The 21,084-nt window shown below is 41.4% G+C and overlaps 2 protein-coding genes and 1 long non-coding RNA gene across 7 annotated transcripts in view; 2 read left to right on the top strand and 1 right to left on the bottom strand.

Annotated features, from left to right (window-relative positions):
• ABCC8 (ATP binding cassette subfamily C member 8) overlaps positions 1-11,488 on the top strand; it is a 73,716-nt gene extending 62,228 nt beyond the window's left edge. For all 4 annotated transcript variants that reach the window (XM_082284457.1, XM_082284458.1, XM_082284459.1 and 1 more), the window contains 10 exons: positions 678-780; positions 2,091-2,204; positions 2,825-2,945; positions 3,106-3,236; positions 3,800-3,878; positions 4,770-4,878; positions 6,387-6,490; positions 7,342-7,475; positions 8,775-8,837; positions 11,264-11,488. In XM_082284457.1, the coding sequence (XP_082140583.1) occupies positions 678-780; positions 2,091-2,204; positions 2,825-2,945; positions 3,106-3,236; positions 3,800-3,878; positions 4,770-4,878; positions 6,387-6,490; positions 7,342-7,475; positions 8,775-8,837; positions 11,264-11,401 (1,096 nt within the window). In that variant the 3' untranslated portion in view covers positions 11,402-11,488. The remainder of the gene's footprint in view (positions 1-677; positions 781-2,090; positions 2,205-2,824; positions 2,946-3,105; positions 3,237-3,799; positions 3,879-4,769; positions 4,879-6,386; positions 6,491-7,341; positions 7,476-8,774; positions 8,838-11,263) is intronic.
• Positions 7,489-16,136, bottom strand: LOC309574667. 2 transcript variants are annotated; one of them, XR_014226544.1, is made up of 5 exons: positions 15,963-16,136; positions 15,752-15,801; positions 14,375-14,596; positions 10,452-10,587; positions 7,489-8,654 (listed from the first exon to the last, which is right to left on the bottom strand). It is a non-coding gene; the product is annotated as an uncharacterized lncRNA (long non-coding RNA). The 2 variants fall into 2 exon arrangements; XR_014226545.1 differs by having other exon boundaries at positions 14,375-14,589.
• A 647-nt stretch (positions 16,137-16,783) lies between these two features.
• KCNJ11 (potassium inwardly rectifying channel subfamily J member 11) lies at positions 16,784-18,826 on the top strand. The gene has a single exon (XM_082283074.1). It carries the CDS (start codon positions 16,919-16,921, stop codon positions 18,119-18,121), a length of 1,203 nt encoding a protein of 400 aa, XP_082139200.1. The 5' UTR covers positions 16,784-16,918; the 3' UTR covers positions 18,122-18,826.
• The last annotated feature ends 2,258 nt before the right edge of the window (positions 18,827-21,084 follow it).

Genomic DNA, 21,084 nt, shown 5'->3' with positions numbered 1-21,084 from the left:
GTAACTCCTTGAGGGAGGGGAAACACAGCTCTTTCCAATCTAATACTTTTTGTTGCGCCATGTACTTGACTTCCATTCTCCGAAGTGCTCCATTTGTGTAGTGATAAGGACAAATATATTTGTTTAATATGGGTTCTACTATAATGGGAAGCTCTTTGAGTTAATACTTTTTAAATTGTTACAATTTCTAGGCACTATGGTAATACAAATTTTAAAACCTGAGTTTATATGGTTGAGAAAAAACGAATTCTGTGGCATTAATACTTCTTTTCACAGGTACATGCATGTATTATAGCTCTTACACATATTTTAAATTCTTTTCATTTCAGATTTGTCGCTCTCAATTACCATGTCACAAAATACATTTATAAAATGCCCAGTGGGATCTGGAAGTCCCACAGAATTTCAATACAATAATCAATGCAATAATATTCATAAATTACTTCTCAAAATAATGCATGAATACACTTTGTCTGTGTCTAATACAAGACTACAAGTGGTGTCACTCTGAACTATTGATAGGCTGATTTATACACTGTGCCAAGCTGTCCATAAGCACATACCCCAGAAATTAAATTTTACTTTTTATTTTTCCAAGACCCCAAGGCCTGACTCCTTTTTTTTCTCCTCCCCTCTTGCTTTCCTGCTTTCTTCCTTTCCTTGTTTCCTTTTTTTAGGTATGAAGCCAAATTTCGACAAAAACTTCTTGAATACACAGATTCCAACAACATTGCCTCCCTTTTCCTCACAGCTGCCAATCGCTGGCTGGAAGTTCGCATGGCAAGTACATTATTATTGTTGTGTATACACAAGGAATTTTTGACTCTGTTCCAAGTAATCTGATGAGGCATCCAACAGTTTTCCAGCCTCATCTCAAAGCTATACCTTTGCCCTCTATGTCTCTCTGACTATAATGAGCATATGCCCAACCTATCCTGGACACTGGATGGGGTATGAATTTTCCCTGTAGCCTGCAGCTGTTTTTCCAAGACAGGAATAGTTTTCATGGGTCACATTGGCTCCTCTGTGTGTGAAGAGTGATCAGAGTTGAGCTGTGCCACCAGCCAGGACGTCATTGTGGGACCATGTCAGTCAGTGTCAGCAGCCTCTGCCTGGTGCCACCCTAGGAACATTTCAATGTCTTGGAAGCTCTCCTGATTAGCAGAAGGATGCAGATAAGTTTGAGTCTGTTTTGGGATCATCTGGAGAACACCAGAGATATTCAGTGGCCTGTTTTCTGCTCAGTGAAGCAGCCTGGCATGAGAAATGATTTATTAAAAATAATTCCCTAAGAAACAAGTCAAGGAATTTTATGTTGTGGAATGTTGTATCAGATTTTTAAGTGCAGGTGTAGTAATGGTATTCTGGTAACATGGGCTTCTTTTAGATGTGCTAAATGTATGTTAATTCATTTTTCATGACACACTCTATAGCTCCATTTTGGACTTCTTTTTAGCTGGTACCTTTTGCTACTGTAGTTCAGATATTGGGTATGAGTTAAATATTATTACCCTTTCATATGTTCATGCCTAGACCACCTGAAGTCCCTGATCAATGCCTGTATCACTAAACAGTTCAAACACAGACAAATCAGAGTTTCCCTCCTACAGGGTTTGTTTTCTACTCTGTTACACAATTTTACTCAAAGAGTTGTCTGTGGGAAGTCAAATCAGCAATGATTTAAATTAAAGCAGAAAGAGCCCCTTAAGGTAATAGGTACATGCTGTGCAAGAAAGGCTTGTTTGAGCAATTATGGATGGTAGGAACCCAGCAGCAACAGCAAAGCCTCCCAGCAATTCATCATCAGCCCCAGAGATGGAACACATGAGCATTTCCCTCCTATCCCAGGTAACAGCTGCATGATTTCAGCCACCTCCATTACATGCTTAAGATATCTGTTGACTTCCCCAGCACAGCCCTGCTAAAAGCAATAACAGTGGGTTCTTAGGCAGGGTCTTGATGGAGTTCCATGGGGTTTTCTGCCTGTATTTCAAACTGTGCAATGGGTTTGTTATTTGGTATGCAAAGTTATAAGAACGTTTTAATCCTTTGTAGACTTATAATGATGGAGCTTATTCATATTCCTTCAGGAGTACATTGGAGCTTGTGTGGTACTCATAGCAGCTGTCACTTCTATTACCAGTTGCCTGTATAATAAAATCACTTCAGGACTTGTAGGCTTGGGACTAACCTATGCTCTTATGGTAAGAATCTCAGGATCCTTTCTGTCTCTCCCAAACATTTTTTTGTAATTCTTCAGGGCACAAAGATGAACAGGAAGATTGAAGGTGTCTGTACATCTATAGTGGGTACTGTAACATCACTGAAATGATGTGTTTACTTCAGTTCACATGTGATGGTTGACATATTTGAGTGTATGCTTTCTTCAGCTTTGAGATCAAATCTCATTGAGGTATTAGTTCAAATATGTCAACAAAACACAGACAAGTTGCATCATAATTTTTTATACTGTCTTGCATTGTGAAGAATACATTTTCAGTGCATCAGTTGTAATTATGCCCTGGAACATCATTTTAGATTGTCTAAACTTAAGATACCAAAATTATGTCTTTTCACCTGTTTTTATTGTTCCCCCACCCTGTTTTCTGTTGGTGTAGATCCATAGTAGCAAAGTATCTGTGCACTGCAGTTAGGAACTTTACCCCTTGGTCATTGTTGCCTCCCTGTTGGTGTTGTGCCATCCAGTTTGTTCACAACTTCCACTTACTGAGGCATTCCTGTGTAGGAATATAAACTGCATGCTGGTCAAATGATGCAAACTACTAAAAATCTGGGATTCTGTCGTGTATTTGCTTTACATCAGGTGTCTAACTATCTGAATTGGATGGTTCGTAACCTGGCTGACATGGAGATCCAGCTGGGGGCAGTGAAAAGAATCAATGGCCTTCTCAAAACAGAAGCTGAAAATTACGAAGGGCTCCTTTGTAAGTGCAGTTTTGTGCAGCATGCAGAAAGAGCTTGCTGAAATTTTAATGATTTTGCAGTGTATTGCCATGAAAAATGTAGTAAATCACCTAATGAACCAATTAATTTATTACAAGAGGGTTGATGTTGGGTTATTTTCTCCCTGTGCTCTTGGTACAGCTTCCTCACAGATTCCCCAGAACTGGCCAGACAGAGGGGAGATCCAAATCCAGAACCTCAGTGTCCGATATGACAGCAACTTAAAGCCAGTGCTAAAACATGTCAATGCCCACATCTCACCAGGACAAAAGGTAAAGAACTGCAGTGGTTCTCAGAAGCTCTTTAGACTACCACATCACATAAATCAGAGTTAAAACATACCACAGGATTTTTTGATGACTGAATTACAGATAATTTTTTTTTCTCTCAAAAAGAATGTAGTGCATTGGAAAGGAGTCTGGGGGATTCTTAGCTTGGTGTATTGAGACAGACATCCCCCTCCCCTCAGTATCCCAGTGCCCTCCTGTCAGCACACAGTGCCAAAAGAGGTGACAGTGAGCCCTTACTGTGCTAGACCTACTTTTCATCCTTCTCACATAGCTTTATTCCCATCATTACCACTCTCCTATTTTTCCTGTTATAGAATTGGCCTTGATTATCCTTAAATGCTCAGACCCCTAAAAGACAAAAAAAAAAAAAAGCCAACACAGTGATTCTGCTATGGTTCAGTTTGACTGATCTGTCAGGAGAAGAGGATCATGTGAATCAGAACAGCTCCTCCAGCCTCTCATCTGAAGTGTCAAGTACAGATGTTATCCGTTTCCGATGTTTCCTGTTTCCGTTGCCTGATGTTCGTCTGCTTTCTCTGTCACAGATTGGGATCTGCGGCCGAACAGGCAGTGGAAAGTCCTCCTTTTCTCTTGCATTTTTCAGAATGGTTGACACCTTCGAGGGTAAGATAACACTTTTGTGTGTCAGTCAAGCTTAGCTCCTGAAGGCAGGAGCTACTCCTTTGGTAGTCTTTTCCTTAACAGCAGCAGCTCTGAAGTGTGATTCTCAAATCTGCAGGACACGCTCTCTGGCCCTGTTTAAATCTGATATCATCTGTCACCTAACAGCTGTGCCATTCATAAGTCAGATCAATAAAAATTCTGCTTGATGGAAGCAAAAGTCCAAGAGTGACAGATTATACCTTTTGTGCTGTTAAATCACAACAGTAGGAGCAAAGCATAAAAGGGCAAGGTGTTCAAGTGTAATGAAGGATCTGTGCTCAAGGCACAGATGGGATCCACTAGGCCCAGAAAACTCAGCAATTGGGGGTTGCAGCTTGGCCTGCTGCCCTGGAATTTCCTGCCATATTTCCTGCTCTGTGTGCTGTGTTCATGTGCCCCACAGAGCGTATCCCAAAAAGATGTCAGCCTGTTTCCCAGCCACATCACCCACAGAGCCCCCATGCAGAGACAGACATTTGTACTCGGAGATAAAATTTTGTAGTGCTCAACAGTAATTCAGCTTTCTGAAATGCTTGTTGCCCCTGGTAATTAATCCCTGATTGAAGTAATGTCTGACCTTGTTGTTTGATAGATGTATATTGGTCAAGCAGTTAAGTAGTGTATCTAATCATTCATAAGATACTTCAGGTACACTCTGTATGCTTTCCAGCTGGGCTTAGTCTCAAGAAAGCTGTGCTTGCTTTTTAGTCAAAGCATGTTTCTTCAGTGAAGAAGGGAGTATGTAATACAAGGCCTGTTCCTGCTGTACTGCCTTTCAGCCTGGAAGTGAGCCACATCTTTGCCAGCAGCTGTGTGGCACAATAAACACCCTGTCTGCTTTCTTTTGAATAGGGAGGATTATCATTGATGGTATAGATATCGCTAAGCTCCCCTTACAGACACTGAGATCCAGGCTGTCAATCATTCTCCAAGATCCTATTTTATTCAGTGGAACAATCCGGTAAGTATTAAGCACCAGCAATAAATAAAAAACATGTAATTGCTTATATGTCATGTAATGTGACTATATATTGTACTATATAATGATTTTTATACCAAGCTGTTCAATTCTGGTCTCCTCAGTTAGAACAGGGAGGATCACTGCCTTCTGTCTGTGCTTTTAACCCCTGCCAGACTACCCTTTCCCAGTGCCTGAGCCTGGACAGAGCACTGCTGGCAGAAGACCAACATGCTTGGGAAGTTGGGAAAGCCAATATTGATTCCTCCAGGATCCAGTAACCAGTTTAGCTCACTGATCAAATACCCATAACCACCCAGCATTTCTTGAAACCCTCTTTCTCCTACATCTGTTTTCATCTGTCTGCCTTAAAATATGAGAGGTCAAAAATGCAGATTAAAAAATTGTTGTAGACAAAGAAAAAGCAAAATAACAACATGAGAAGTACAGGGAGACTGGGCTATTTTATCCTGGAGCCTCTATCTATGTTTCTTCCGTAGTCTTTGAGCCATTTCATCTGTGGCACCAAATACCTTAGTTCTTTTTTTTTTTTTTTTTTTGTTCTTCTCCTACTTCTCTGAGAAGATGATGCAGTAGAAACAATGGCAAAAAGTTCCAGTTTCCAACAAATGTCCTTCCCTGTGCCATTTTCCTTAGGAAGGAACAGTACAATGCTCAGTGCACACCTGCAGTTTTAGTTTCTATGTAAGTCATTAGAGTTCACTGAAAAAGATACAGGCTTCTATGGTTTGCTGGATGTGCCTGAACAGAGCATGATTCATTCACACCAGAAGATGATATGACTGTATTCCTTTGTTTTAGACATTAACTTATTAAAAAAATATATTTAGGCCAGCATTGATCCTTCACAACTCGTACAACAGGAGTAAAACACAAAAATTGTGTTATGCACCATTGAATCTTTTATTGTCATTCCATATGTCATTGTAGTATGATGTGAGATTCACATTTGTTGCTGTCACTTCTGGGCCACAGCAAGCTAAAATAATGTTCATCTGTTCATGAATCCAAGATTTTTTCAGTTGCAGTGAAGACTTAAATTTCATAATGCAGTATGAGGCTTGATTATTCTGTTAATGTTCCTATAGCAGTGAAGAACAAAGAGATATTGTATTTAGAAAGAGAGAGGGTAGAATTTTGGCCTTTGTTAAAACTGAATGTTAATTTAAACTGAGTACAGTCACAGCTTTTTCGAGTAAAACATGAGCATTTCTTTAGTTTATACAGAACAAAATAAATTCTAAAACCATAAAGATATCCACAAAACAGGAAGCTTTTCCCTTTCTGCTCAACTGAGAGTCAAAGTTTCGTCTTAATCACATTGACATGAATGTTGACTAAGACTGGAAAATTCAGTGGATTTATACCAATGAGAGATCAGAATCAGGCCCAGATCTTCAGCGCAGGATTCTCAGTATCTGCACACTAAAAGAAGAAATCCATTGCAGCAGTTTCTGCTGACTGATGTTCTTGAATTACCCACGATGCAGGTTTAACTTGGACCCTGAGAAGAAGTGCACTGACAGCATGCTCTGGGAAGCACTGGAAATAGCACAGCTCAAGCATGTGGTGAAGGCACTACCTGGGGGCCTAGGTAATGAGACTTCCTTTTGAGACTATTGTTTCCAGCATTCACAATATTCCTGTTTCACACTTATTTATTAAAAGGGTAGTTGATGAAGAAAGAGCTTTTAATGTTTATGGAAGGTGACAAAAAAGTGCCTGCAGGCAAATGTGCTATATCTGTATAACTCCTTTACCAACTGTACCTGTGAGGCAGAATCCTCTTTCTTTTCAAATCAGTGGTAAAATTATTTTATTTCAGTATGTCTTTTTTATGAAGCACTGAGGTTTATGGGTCTTGGGAATTCAAATAAGGTGTCAGCAAATCAGCTGTTACCTAGAACACGATCTTCTGTATTTTCCAATAGTCAAGTCCAGGGAGGAAGATTTCTAAAGCTTCAAGGTGTGAATTATTTGGCCATGCAGAAAAAAAACAAAACAAAACAAAACAAAAAAAATAATAAAAAAAAAAAAATAAAAAAAACCAAACAAAAAACCCCCCACGAAACACCTAACAAGATACAAGCACAAAACCACCAATAAACCCCCTTAAAATGGGAAGTTACACAGCCTTAGGGTAAAGAAGTGATGGATGCTGCTTTGACTGGGGGTGCAGTGTCCTACACTGTGCATGTTTCAGAGAAACTCAAGCATCCTTAGCTACTTTGATGTCAAACAGATACAGAGAATATAGTGAGACAAAAGTACTCGTTGTTTTGAACTTTGGAAGTAAGCAGGGAAAAATGTGTCACCAGCAGCTGTAGGCCTAGGAAATATTACTTTATGCTGAAAGTGAGACATTGTTTTCCAAGCATATCTTCTGATCTGACCTTCTCATACACATATCCCCCATAAACAGTGCTTTTGCTGTATCACTTCCAGATGCAATAGTCACAGAAGGGGGTGAAAACTTCAGCCAGGGTCAAAGGCAGCTGTTCTGTCTGGCCAGGGCATTTGTCAGGAAGACGAGCATCTTCATCATGGATGAAGCCACAGCATCTATTGACATGGCAACAGTGAGTTTGGAGTGTTTCTGATTTTCTTTTCCTTGAGGGGGAGACAACTGGTATGTGAAGAAAAAGGTGGAAAGCAATTCTGTCTATTCTTTAATATGCTTACACCATATTTAGTGCAGACATATTTACAAGCCCAGGTAGTTGTGAGTCATTGCTAACAGATGTAAAGAGCTTTTAAACCATTTTTCTAGGGATTTAATAGTTATTCCAGAACTGATTGCATTATGAAAATAAAGCGTGTTATTTTAATTGGCAGTTGGAGTTTCTAAAGTAAACAAAGCTTGGGATGGTCAGTGAAGGGTGAATTGGTAAGTGACAAGTTTCCCCAGCATGGCTGACAGGACAAGTGAAGAAGTTAGAAGGCTTGAAAGTAGAATCAAGGAAATAAACACAGACACAGAAAGGACATAGTGGATTATTGCATTAATTGCCTGGGATTTCTAGGCAGATGTTAAAGCATCCAGTAATAGTGCAGTGACTGGGTTTTAGCCAAATAGAATAGTACATTTTTTTCATCTGTTATGTTTTTACAGGAAATATTTCAGTCTTCTTTCCACTGTAAGTAAAGAACATAATTGGAAGGGTTTGTTAGAACAGCTACAATTTTTAGTTCAGTAAAATGTTCATGTGTTGAGCTTCAGTAAGGGAACTGTAGTGCATGCAGCCCAGTTAAAATACATTTTGAATTTTGATGCATTGAGAATAGAGTTCCTCATTTGAAATACTTCTCTAAAGAGCAGATAATAGCAAATGAAGGTCTCTGTGCTCGTGACACTTCCAGGCAGTTTGGAATGCAAGAACACATCTCCTAAATAGCAAAGGATGAGTACTTACTGAGTGAGAGCTATGTATGTTAAGGCCATCTTAAATATCATCTCCACTGTTAAATATGCCAGGTACAGCACAGTCCCTTGCTTGTCCCTGCCACCCCTTTGTGTTAGATGTCCCCCCTGTGCTGGAACATTCCTGGCTGAAGGACGTGCCACAGAGGTGCCGGCATAGGCAGCCTGGCAGCACCCAGAATTCACCTTGGATTTCCTCACTGTAAAACTGAGGCCAGGATAGCAGGAGTTTGGGGCCAGAGCACAGCTCTGGTGTCTGCTGAACCCCCGAGGCAGTGGGAATGGCAGGAGAGACGAGGCTCTGGCTTAGTTCTGGCACATCACTGATTTTTCACTTCTGCAATAGAGGATAAATACAAGCATGGAATAGTCAGTGGTTACTTAAGCCTTCTTAGTGTCTGTGTCTATCATGCAATTTCTGTGGTTTGAAAAGCACCTAATGTTTTTCCTTCCCTAGGAGAACATTCTCCAGAAGGTGGTCATGACTGCGTTTGCTGACCGCACTGTGGTTACAATTGCAGTAAGTACAGTCCCTGCTGCCGTTCTCATGCAAACAAGGAGCAGAAACGCCCCATTAGTCACTTCTTGTCAGTGTTAATATGTGTGTTAATTAGGCCATTCATCTTTTTTTTTTTTTACGTGGTGTTTAAATGTAAGCTTTCTTTTCCTACTTAAATTCATGAGTAGCTTCTTAAATGTGTTGCATGATGTTAAGTCAAATTACCTGTAAAGGTACATAATCTAAGTATGCTGTCTATCTTCTGTTTCCCATTTTAGGCTACTTTGAAATACCATATACTTTGACTGCTGTGAAACAAAAGAATAAGTTTCATCAAGCTAAAATAATCATTTAAATAAGGACAAGTAAATACACATTTCAGGGGGGTGAAATGAATTCAGTATGCTTCTTAACATTCAAAAATTCAACATAAGAAATGTATGCTCAGGAACCTCTGAGCATCATTTATTTTCATCTAGTAAATGTGTAACAGAAAACCTGATTTATCTTATGGTATCCATCCAGTGTCTCATTATAAAAAAGCAAAGGAATCTTAAGCATGACATTTCCTGATTTCTCTGCATGAAAATTCAGAGTTTCACTGCATTCTGGATTTATGTATCTTTTTCAGTCTGCTTGGGGAGAGGCTGAAAAAGCTCTATTAGTCTTTTACTCCCTTAGTGAGTTTTAAACTGCACAGTTCAAACAAGCAGCATCTTGTAATAAACTTATTTTGAATGTTTTTACTTCCAATTGTGAATGTGGTTTACAGCAGGTGGGTTTGTATTCCAAATGTTCTGTAGTAGAAACCTAACATAGGGGGTTTGTGGGATGGGTAGTGGTTTTGGGGGGTTTTTTGCTTGTGTTGTTGGAGTGTGGTTTTGTTTTGTGTTGGTAATTTTCCCAGAGAAAGCCATATATTCCTAAATTCAGTTTAGGAAGAATAGGAATAGTAGGAGTTATAGTACTGGCTCTCTATAATCTTCTATGTTACTCACAATTACCAGGGTGGCAGCACTGATTGTGTTACACTAAAAGAGATCAGACAAGGGCAGCAGGTTAAACTGGAATGTGATATTTCAGTCCCCTTCCCCTGCCTGTGGACTGGATAAATGTCATAGAAACTGCAGAAGAGATGAGATTTGTAGATGCCATCAGCGGTTATTGTGTGGAAAATCTGGCTAGGAAAGCCAGAGAAGGAAATACAAGATACTGAGGATGCCCAAGACTTGATTAGGAACCTTATGGGTGAAGAGCAACTGTGTAACAGCAACCATAATGTTAAGAGATTAAACATCCCTGCAAGAGTAATGCAGACCCAAAAGATCCCATGCAGTTATACTTAAGGTTAAAAAGTGGAATTCTGTCAATATGAAGAGGCTTGCAGAAAACTAAACCCAAAAATAAATGATGAGGGGAGAAAAAAAGCTAAAAGAAGCAGCAAAGGATATTGAATCTGACAGGGATTATGGAAATTACTGAAGCATTTTATTTAAAAAAAATAGATGGAAACAATGCATGCTATTTATTTAGGAAATGCTTGAGTTAGGACAGAAAAATATTGTATGGATAAAGAAATAAAAGAGATGATTAGAAACAAGAAGGCTGAACTCAAAGTCCACAGTTCACACATACCTTGAATATTGTGTGTAGTTCCAGTCTCCCCATGGCCGGAACAACACGTTACAACTAAAAAATGTTGAGAAGCACAGGATGATTTTGGAGGTGTTGGATTTGCTCCTGAAGGCTGAGCAGACCAAGGCTCTTCTGCCTGGAAGAAGGACAATGTAAGAACATGAGAGAGGTCTGCAAAGTCACAAGGAAGGGGGCATCAGATGAAACTCTGAGCAACAAGGCCCAGAGCATACAAAAGGAGGGAGTACTTGTTCATATGGCAGGCAGGAAGTATGGGAAAAAAATTTCCAAAGGATCTGGATGCAAAATGATTGTGAAAGCTCAAGAGAAGACATGGCCCAAGTCTTGTAAAACTGACTAGATAAGCTTTCTAAATAGACAAACCACACCAACTCAGGAACCACCCCAGACCCAGATGTAATCCAGGACTGGGAGAATTCCCAACTTCCCACAGGCAGTACCTGTTCCTCAGGTGCCCATTTCCTACTCTCTTGAGCAGTTCCTACTCTGCCTGGCTGCCTTCTTTTGGCACCACTTGATAGCAGGACTCTGGGCTGGGGACATTCTAATGGGAACTCACAGGACTCTTCATACTGAAGTACTTGTGTACTTTTTAGGTCCTTGAGTATCCACCTGGCTCTTGCTCTGTGTATTTATCTGCAGTATTTGCACAGAAATTAGGATGAAAAGTAGGATAAGTAGCCTTAATCAAACTTGAACTTCATAGGAAAATTAATTTGTGGAAGTCTGTCTTATCCTGGAATATATTGAATAGATCCACTGACTTGGTATTTTGTTTATTTGTTTTTCAGCACCGTGTGCACACGATCCTCAATTCAGATTTGGTTATTGTAATGAAGAGAGGGGTTATTTTGGAATATGACAAGCCTGAGGTTCTGCTAGAACAAGAAGACAGTGTCTTTGCTTCTTTTGTACAAGCAGATAAGTAATAAAAATAAATAAAGCATTTTAGAATACAGTTTTATTATTTTCTAAAAATGTAAAATACCTGTAAATAAATATTATTTCATAATAAATTGAGCTTTTCCTTTTTTAATAAAATGAGCCATTTTTTCCATCTGAAGCATTAAGGAACTATCTGTGCACTTTACTTTTTTGTATACAACTACTTTTCTTTTTATTTGCTGCCAAAGAATCCTGAAATATAGTTGAAAACAAACTACATGGGTGAAATACAACAGGATACACATCAAGCAAACATAACCAGCATGGAGATTTTTACATAGCTCTCAACCTTCCCCCTGTTATTTGTTAACATGTTATTTTTTACATGTCATAGCCCTACTGTAGATAATGCTCGTGACTGACTAAATGCAGAAGGAAAAATTATATACCAAAGGTATTTCTCAAAAGCTTGTATCTCTTTCAATCAAATGACTCTGTAAAGATTTAATATCTAAATATAAAACCTATAAAACACTTTTTATACTGTGGTTTATTGATAGTGCCTGAGTTGTGCTTTAGACTCTCCTTTAATACCATCTAGAAATTAAATCACAATCTGATTCTATCTTTATGCCTACTGTATACTATTACACTGATTCCAAGCAGGATGGAGCCAGCTCCCTCCCAAACTGTGAAGAAGCTCAAAGGAGGCAGGCTGTGATAAAGTATCAGTGTTTAATGTACACTGTTTCCAGACCAGTGCAGATGTACCAATTCATCTGGAAATTATCCCTCCAAGTCTGGTAAATAAACAGTATTAAACCTTTCACTGTAGCTCAGGGCCACAAGAGCTTGACTCATCATCTCCTAGTTTCACATATTTCACCCAGTGTCATGCTGTTTCTAGATTTACTGTGACCCTTAGCAATAAATTCTGTATACTTAAGATGACTTTTAACCACTGAAATTATCCTAATTTTGCTAGACAGCTACTTATCCCTGCCCTGTGAGAGTCATTCTGGGATTTTTTCATTAATAGAGGGTTAGAATGTCAGTAACCCAATGGAAGGCTACAATGCGTTTTTCACCATTATTCTTTTTACAGCAGGGTTGCCTTTAGGTTTTTTTTTTTGTTACTTCCCCTGTTTGAAGGACTCCTAGCACTTATGAGAACTCTTTATCTTTTTTTTTGTCTCTCTTAAGCCTGCTCAATTAGTTTGGAAACTGTTTTTAAAGGCTTTATTTTCTAGAAAAAGACACCTCTGTTCTCATAGGATACGTGATGTTTTAAGGCATTACTTCTAGCACTTCAGCAGAGAGCCAGGGAGGAACTGTTGGTGCTGTTTAAGTTTTGTTACCAGTTCCAGAGCAGAGTATTTGTAGCATCTGCCTGCTGGTTATTTGGGCAATAATGAAGGGCAGGTAAGTGGCAGCAGAGGAGAGTGTAGAAAGAACTGTGGTAAAAGTCAGGAGGTCGGATATGGTGATGCAGATGAAAGGCATGAGCTCAGTCATTGCCTGCTACACTTTGAGAGAGAAATGGACAGTTGGGAGTTTCCTCCTCCTCCAGGGAATTGTTTGCTGGGCACTGTCCAAGAAAAAATGGCTGCAGAACTATTGGTGTGTTTTTACCCTGGAATACCAGGCTTCCATTAAGGCTGAGAGAGAAGTGGGAGCAGAAGGGCACAGAGCACATTTCTGCTACAGCTACTGTGTGTGCTGTCTTCTGGCTTCCCAGTACTGGTCTAAGGCAGGACCTCACCCTGTAAAGGCTTGGGAAAACACTGCTCTGCAGGGCACCTCAAACTCATGCTGCAGAGGCTCTGCAGCCATCTGTGGAAGCTCCTAGATTCTAGTGGCAAGGGGAGAGATGCAGAGAAGTGAGGTTTCTTGTGCTTTTAATTAAGTGCCTGGGATTTGACACTGCAATTTGGACTCATTCCTATTCCACAAGCTTCTGAAAACCTTACCCAGAAGGGAATGCAGGGGAGGAAAGGACACAGCATATTGCTAAGGAGGCTGTACTCTATCTTGCAGTATTAAGAAATTAGAACTCAAAGTAAAAGTCATACATTTCCATTTTAAATGGGGCTTGTATTTCCCAAAGCAGCATTGCAGGAGAGCAGGGTGAGTTTGTTCATATCCAACAATTACTTGTCTTTTTAATGGTACCACACTACTGAATCAGTATGTGTGAACAGGGAGGCTCTTAGCTGCCACTTGGACAGGACATTTCCTCAGCACATTTTATATGGTCTTGTTTAAAAGGGGCCAAGTTCCAGGGAGTTCCTGCCCCTAACTCCAAAGGGTTAAGAGTCTCACCAGTGACCAGAAGCAGTACCCAAGAACATTATTCTGTGGTGGTGAGGCTTGATGACATTATCCAAGTCAATAAACCTTGTTGCCATGAGATAGGCAGCCCAGGAGTCGCTGCTAAACCAGCTTCACAAATGTGTTTGTATGGCAGTGAAGCATTGCTAAGCAAAGGGCTGTACTGAAATGGCTGCAAGACATTGCAAGCCAAGGCCAGACTTTCAGTTTTCCCCAGGGATAGGACCCATCTCAGTCCCAAAGGTGTTAGGGGATAGGCTGCCCATGGAGATGCAGCCAGAGGGGTTTTTTGTTGCTTTGTATAAATGCTTCAATTATAAAAAAACCTTTGTAGTGTTTATTCGTTTGTGTGGCCAGGAAACACAGCACTGCTGCTTCCTCAGCCCTCTTCCCAGCCCTGCTCATGCCTTCCCCTGTGGCTTTGCAAAACCAGCTCCGATCTCTTTTCCTCTGCCTACCTACTTGTACTGCAAGGTGATTTGTGAGGCTTCATTTCTGTTAGACTAACACTGTGTAGCCTCTGAAGCTTTACTCAGCTTCTAAAGGCAGAGTAATAATATGGCAACAACTAAATTTTAATTTGACAGTTATCATAAGATCTTGTTTGATAGCCATTAAAATTAGAATAAATTGGGGTGTGGGGAGTTTTGAAGTGTAAAACATATTTTGTGGGTGGAAGAACTTACCCCTCATGATTCAGTACTACAGAGTGGGATTGTTCATTCCTGTGAGCCCAATTTGTTCAGCAGCTCTCAACACAAATATGTTGGCTCACTCAGAAGATCTGTCACTTTTTTCTTTTAAGTATCTGTCACTTGATCCATGAAGACAGAGCTTCTTTTTATTCTGCTCTCGAAATTCTTCAGCAGAAGCCACTTGCTTTGCTGTCTCATCTCAGCCCCTAAGTGCTCAGAGGTGAAGAAAAAGACGTAAGTGGCAAATGACAGTCCCATTACAGAAGTGGAAACAAGGAAACACTGTTTTAGAGAGTTCAGGATTCCTAAAAGCAGCGTGGTGAATGTGTTCATAAAGCACCCCTCCCTGGGTCGTTCGCAGCACCAGGCAATGCAGCAATTCACTCTTCCTTTAAAACCCTCTCCCCCGACACAGGCTTTCATCCATTCTACATTTATGGAGGTACCGCCCTCTGGAGGAAAAGGTGCAGAGTAAGACCACGGTTAGACAAGAGTAAGGAAAAACGGCACAAAAGTCAGGACTGCCTCTTGAATCCCTGTGTCCATGTCTGCAAGGGTGTAAAATGCTGCCCGTGAGCTGCATGGTGTTGTACAGCCTGTGTATGCTCACTGCAAAGTGCTGGGAGTAGAACCTGCCATCAGCTGCAGAACTACACATCTGACAAGTGAAACTTAACTTACTTCATCCTTTTGGGGTTTGGTTTTGGTTTTTTTTTTAATGTTTAGAAAGAAAAGTATTTTTAAAACCACAAACTTTTTTAGAAATTAATTGTATATATAAATCATGTACTTAAACTGAAAGTGTAGGTGCAGGTGACACTCACAGAAAGGACACAAAAGGAGTCTAGGAGACAAAGGGATGCAGAGAAAAGGGAAACACCTTTGGCTAAGCTCAGTGGCCTGGCAGCCACGTGCCAGGGCACCTTGTTGCTATTCTAGCTTTATTAGTTGAAGCAGCAAGGAAGATGAACCAGAACAGAAAAAATCCTGGAGTATTGGATTCCCTGTAAAAGGAATTGATGTGTGGAAGGACAGGCCACTATTCATACATAAAAAGTAGAAATGGTCTAAAGTAAACATTTAATTACAAGACCTATAACGACTGCTCGGAGAGCTCAGAGTGATTACTTCAAACTACTATTCCAAAATCCCTAGGTGGGCTGCTTTAAGTAGCTGTAGGTGGTGAAAGTTAATTTCAACCCCAGACATCAACTGGACAATTGCCTTGCCCAGGGAATCAGTGCCAAGAGCTGTTTACAGTGTGTACCAGAGCCCTTAGAGCCAAAACTGAAGGGAAAGTCCATGGACACGTGTCGTGCAATTAGAAAATAAATAATCACAAATCCATTGGTATTAAAAAACTCTTACCCAGAATATCCAGGCATGCTCTAGCAACTCCACAATGTTGGTGGTCTAAGCTGAAATAGAAACAAAATATTGAAACCAGAGGAAGTAAACACATAAATGAGAATATTGCTGTTTACACAGTGGAGAAACCACATCAGAATGTTTTTAAATAATGTATCTTGTCAGGAGGATACATCCTTATAGGCATGCCCATGTATGTATTTATACCCACAGACACATCGCCATGTCCTGCACAGGTTCTAGCTTCCTGCCTCCCTTTGTTGCTTTTTCTGAGGATTTTGATGCCTGTCTGGAAGGTCATGACACTGGGGGTTAACCCTTTGCAGCCAGATCTTCTTTTTTTGCAACTTTTGCTGCTGTTTGGACTGTTTGCCTGAGCAGCCACAGCTCACATCATTTCACGGTCTCCCCTGTGCAGAAAAAAAAAATAAAACCTTGTTTATTCTAAATAACTCTACCAAAATTTTAAGTGGGATTGAACCCCTTTAGTTTTCTGTTTAGCCATTACATCCTTGGATTTAGCTTCTTCAAGCAAATTTCCTACTGCTTGCCCGATTTATCAAATGAATGCTTTCCTCCTATTTACCGAAAGACATGCACGTGAATTTCAGTTGTTCATTATTGTTATTGTTATTGCTATTATTTTACTGTTATATTACTACTATTGCTGTTGTTGTTATTATTATCATTGTCATCATTATTATCATCACAAATTCCTATTTTGAAATTGGCCAGTGCCTTTATTTTTTCCCTCCCCCCATTTCACGGAATAATGACCCGACATGAAGCCACGGCATCCCACAAAGGAGCCCCTGTTAATGGAAGGCAGCAAATCCGTCCTGAATCAAATGTTTACATACAAACCGCGGCCCGAAACCCTTCCTCTGGAGGAAAAAAAAAAAACCAACAGAGGAAAAAAAAAAAAAGGAGGGTGAAAAGGTAAAGAAACGCCCCCAGCTCCGGCGGGGAGCGCTCCCGGGCCGGCTGCGGCAGCGGGGGCTGCGGCGGCGCCGCTCCCCGCTCGACGCCGGGCGCGGCCGCGCCCCCGTGCCCGCGGCGCACACACGGACACGGGCAGCACCGCGCCCCGGCCACACAGCCCGGCGCTCCCGCAGCCCCTCCGCCCGCCCCCGGCTGCCCGGGGCGGCGCGCAGCGGCGGCGGAGCCATGCTCTCGAGGAAGGGGATCATCCCCGAGGAGTACGTGCTGACCCGGCTGGCCGAGGATGTGCCGGATCACGCCCGGTACCGCGCGCGGGAGAGGCGGGCGCGCTTCGTGGGCAAGAACGGCGCCTGCAATGTGGCCCATAAGAACATCCGCGAGCAGGGGCGCTTCCTGCAGGATGTCTTCACCACCCTGGTGGACCTCAAGTGGCCGCACACGCTGCTCATCTTCACCATGTCGTTCCTCTGCAGCTGGCTGCTCTTCGGCATGGTCTGGTGGCTCATCGCCTTCGCCCACGGGGACCTGGACCACAGCACCCGGCTGCAGCGGGACCCCGCGGAGGGGGCCGTGGCGTCCGCGGCCGCCTTCGTGCCCTGCGTGACCAGCATCCACTCCTTCACCTCTGCCTTCCTCTTCTCCATCGAGGTGCAGGTGACCATCGGCTTCGGGGGCCGCATGGTGACGGAGGAGTGCCCGGCCGCCATCCTGGTGCTGATCGTGCAGAACATCGTGGGGCTGGTGATCAACGCCATCATGCTGGGCTGCATCTTCATGAAGACGTCGCAGGCCCACCGCCGGGCCGAGACCCTCATCTTCAGCAAGCACGCGGTCATCGCCCTGCGGGAGGGCAGGCTCTGCTTCATGCTGCGCGTGGGCGACCTCCGCAAGAGCATGATCATCAGTGCCACCATCCGCATGCAGGTGGTGAAGAAGACCGCCAGCCTGGAGGGGGAGGTGGTGCCCCTCAACCAGATCGACATCCAGATGGAGAACCCCGTGGGGGGCAACAGCATCTTCCTCGTCTCCCCACTCATCATCTACCACGTGATAGATAAGAACAGCCCCCTCTACGACATCTCCCCCATGAACCTTCACCACCACGAGGACCTGGAGATCATCGTCATCTTGGAAGGGGTGGTGGAGACCACTGGCATCACCACTCAGGCCAGAACCTCCTACCTGGCGGATGAAATCCTCTGGGGCCAAAGGTTTGTGCCCATCGTGGCAGAGGAAGATGGGCGATACTCGGTGGACTACTCTAAATTTGGCAACACAGTGAAAGTGCCCACCCCCTCGTGCACTGCCAGGCAGCTGGAGGAGGACAAGAGCATTATGGACACCATGCCACTGTCCCCTAAAGGCACAATAAGGAAGAGGTCTGTCAAGCTAAAGCCCAAGTTTACCATAAGTGATGAGCCTTCCTGATGCCTTCTGACTGGGAAACTCTGTTAGGGCTTTGTGTCTGAAAAGATCTCATGAACTCAAAACACTGAGGTGGCCTCTAAGTTTTTTTTAAAATTCAGGTTGGTAGCACAAGGTATGTTCTGGTGTTATTTATTGTGGGGAAATCTAAAGCTAATTATATTTTTTTAAAGTTGTGAGAGATTTCAAGGAGAACTGGGAGTAGGGAAAATCATGGTCTGCAGCTTTAAATTTCAATTCAGACTATTTAATTGCACGATCATTCTGCATTGATTCAACTGCAGGTAATAACACATTTTCTCAAAAAGTAAATGTATATTTATCCTCAGAGATTGCAGTTTTTAGGGTCTTGCAGTGTTCGCAAGTCAGTAGTTTTTAACTGGTGGTTTTTTTCCTAACTTGAACAATCAATATAGCAAAATAAAATATTAATAATTGATAAAGTAGGCTGGATTTACATGATAACAAAAGGGTCAGACAATGACACAAGACCAGATCTGGAAGTGTCTATATATTATACTGTATGTCTCAAAGAAATTAACTGCTGGATTTGTGTCATCCATATTGTGTTGTATGGAGCCACTCCTGCCACATGCAGTATGAAATGTATTTGAATATTTACTTTTGCTTATTTTAAAAGCCTTTACACTTCCAAAATAAAACATTCAGGAATACCTTTTTGGACTGTACATTTCTGAGAGTAAGCAATGCTTTGCCTTTAAAAGAAGTAGCAGATAATATACAGTTGAAATGAATTAGAAATAGGAAAAATGTTGCATTTTAGTTTCTAAAAGAAGAGAAGCAACATTCCCCCTCCCCGAGCCACATGGCAATGAGACACTCAGTATAAAAATTAACCTGTCCCTTGGGTCACGGTGAATTCTGCTAGATAATCAGGGAATAAAAATAGAATTACATATTTTGAATGAAAGGGCAGTGCTGAACGCTGAAAGTATATCTGCATGCAGTAGGGAAAACCTCTTACTCCTTTCCCTTTTGTAAGAGAAGCCGAGGTTTTTGTGCTTAGGGGAAGGAGGGGTGTATAAGACAGCGTGGTCACTTCTGGGATGCTGTGTCACAAAACATACTCCTGCTGAGGAAATGATTCCCTTTCCAATCTCATGCTGACCTCCTTATGCAGCTGGTGCCTGCGTCGGTTTTTAGCTGAATCCAAGATCTGTCATTTACCAGCAAACACGAAGGAGCCATGTTCATTCTCTCGGTCCCACAGTGACAGCAGGAACAATTCCCCTTCACCCACAACTGCAAATCCACTCTCTGGAGATCCTGGTAACAGCAGCATGTTTATTTCTGCACAGGGTTATTAGGAGATAGCACCAGTATTAACTGCATGGCAAACTGCCACCCAGGTAGAAAAAATGTAACGTCCAAATAAAACCTAAATAAGCATCACAGAACTGGTCCAACACCTGGTTGCACTGGCTGTGCAGAGAGGCACCAACTTACTTTAATCATAATTATTTAATAATAATCATAATAATAATTTAATCGTAATTATTCAAGGAGGATCTAGTGTCAAGTCTTGTAGTTCACAACAGACACCTGAAATGATTTGTCTTGGCAATAATATGGCAAATTTCTGATGCCTTGTCAATGTAACTATATGACAAACTCATTGAAAAGGGTAAGAAAACTTCCATAGTAACTGTGGAATATTTTCAGACATCTATAATAAAAAAAAATTGATGTTTGGGTGAAATCAAGTATTGGCTTAAAATTAAAAAAATATTTGTTATATTTTCACTGTTCCTGTATTTCAGTTTGATGAAGCATCATCAGGCTGTCCGTTACAGGAATAAATGCCTGCTCAGTTTCCAAATCCCCAGTACACCCATATTATTCTGTGAACAGCTCTGAAAATGTGATATGAGTTTCACAACAGAATGACAGTAAAACCAGCATTAGCAAGTAGCCAGCAAAGAAAATTCGGAAAGGCACATTTTATATTTGTAATCATAATCCCCCCCCCTATTTTTTAAAATAGGGCATGATTAAATGCCTTACATGATTACATGTCTTCTGTAACACTGAGTTTGTCACATTATTTTCTGGCTTTCCCTTTTACTTCCCCTGTTCCATCTCCCATTGCCTGTCAGAGGGCACTTACAGTAGAGCTCCCTGCATTTCCAAGGCACCTTTGTTCTTTTGAAAGTTCATTGTTCTTGATCACTTGCCACAAAACCACTGTTCAGTTCTCACAAGAGTCATACACAAAATATTAGTTGCCTTTTTGACTTGAAATGTTTGGTCTCTCCATAGTTTCCTTAGTGCCTTATTTCAATGTGTAAGATTCACTTTAAGGTTCTCTCATTAAACTTCCTCAGCTCTGCTTGCATTTTAAAGCTCTTCTCAAGATTTGACCTAAATGTGAAGCAGTTTCAGCAGCAATACCATGCAACTATTTTCAGGAACTGATGCAAGCTTCTTTTTGCCTCGGGGAAATCTGTGAAGCTGAGAGGTGGAAAATTCTCTTTGTTCCCTGTGAGATGGGAGGGGAAAGATGGGAAGAAACAGTTTCTGTTCACTGGGCTGCTGTCAGGACCATCTTTTATGTCACTTCTTTGTCAAAAATCTGCCTGATTTTTCTGAAGTCTTGCAACAAAGAAGCATCATAATATTATGAGGAAGGCAGGATTTGTGCTGTTAAAATCACAATAGTGATTAATTTGAATCAAATTAATAATTTGAATAATTTGAATCAAAGTGCTGGTGATTTTGAATCTCGGGATTGTTGTGATATAAAATCCTTCTGTTCTTTCACCATTTAAAATACTCAAAAGCATTTTGGGTGCAGAGCAAGGAAGGATGAGCATTTATTTTGCACTAAGGATATTACATCTTTTGGGGGATCCTTTCATTTTGTCATTACTAAGTATTTGGGAGCACTGGTATCTGAAATTGTCCTCCCTCTGCTGACTGCCCCCATTCTGTGTAGGAAGGCTCTG

Source organism: Coloeus monedula (genome assembly GCF_965178545.1).
Source record: "Coloeus monedula genome assembly, chromosome: 6".
Lineage (NCBI taxonomy): Eukaryota > Metazoa > Chordata > Aves > Passeriformes > Corvidae > Coloeus > Coloeus monedula.
The sequence above is the reverse complement of the archived record's forward strand: the minus strand, read 5'-3'. Positions and strand labels throughout refer to the sequence as shown.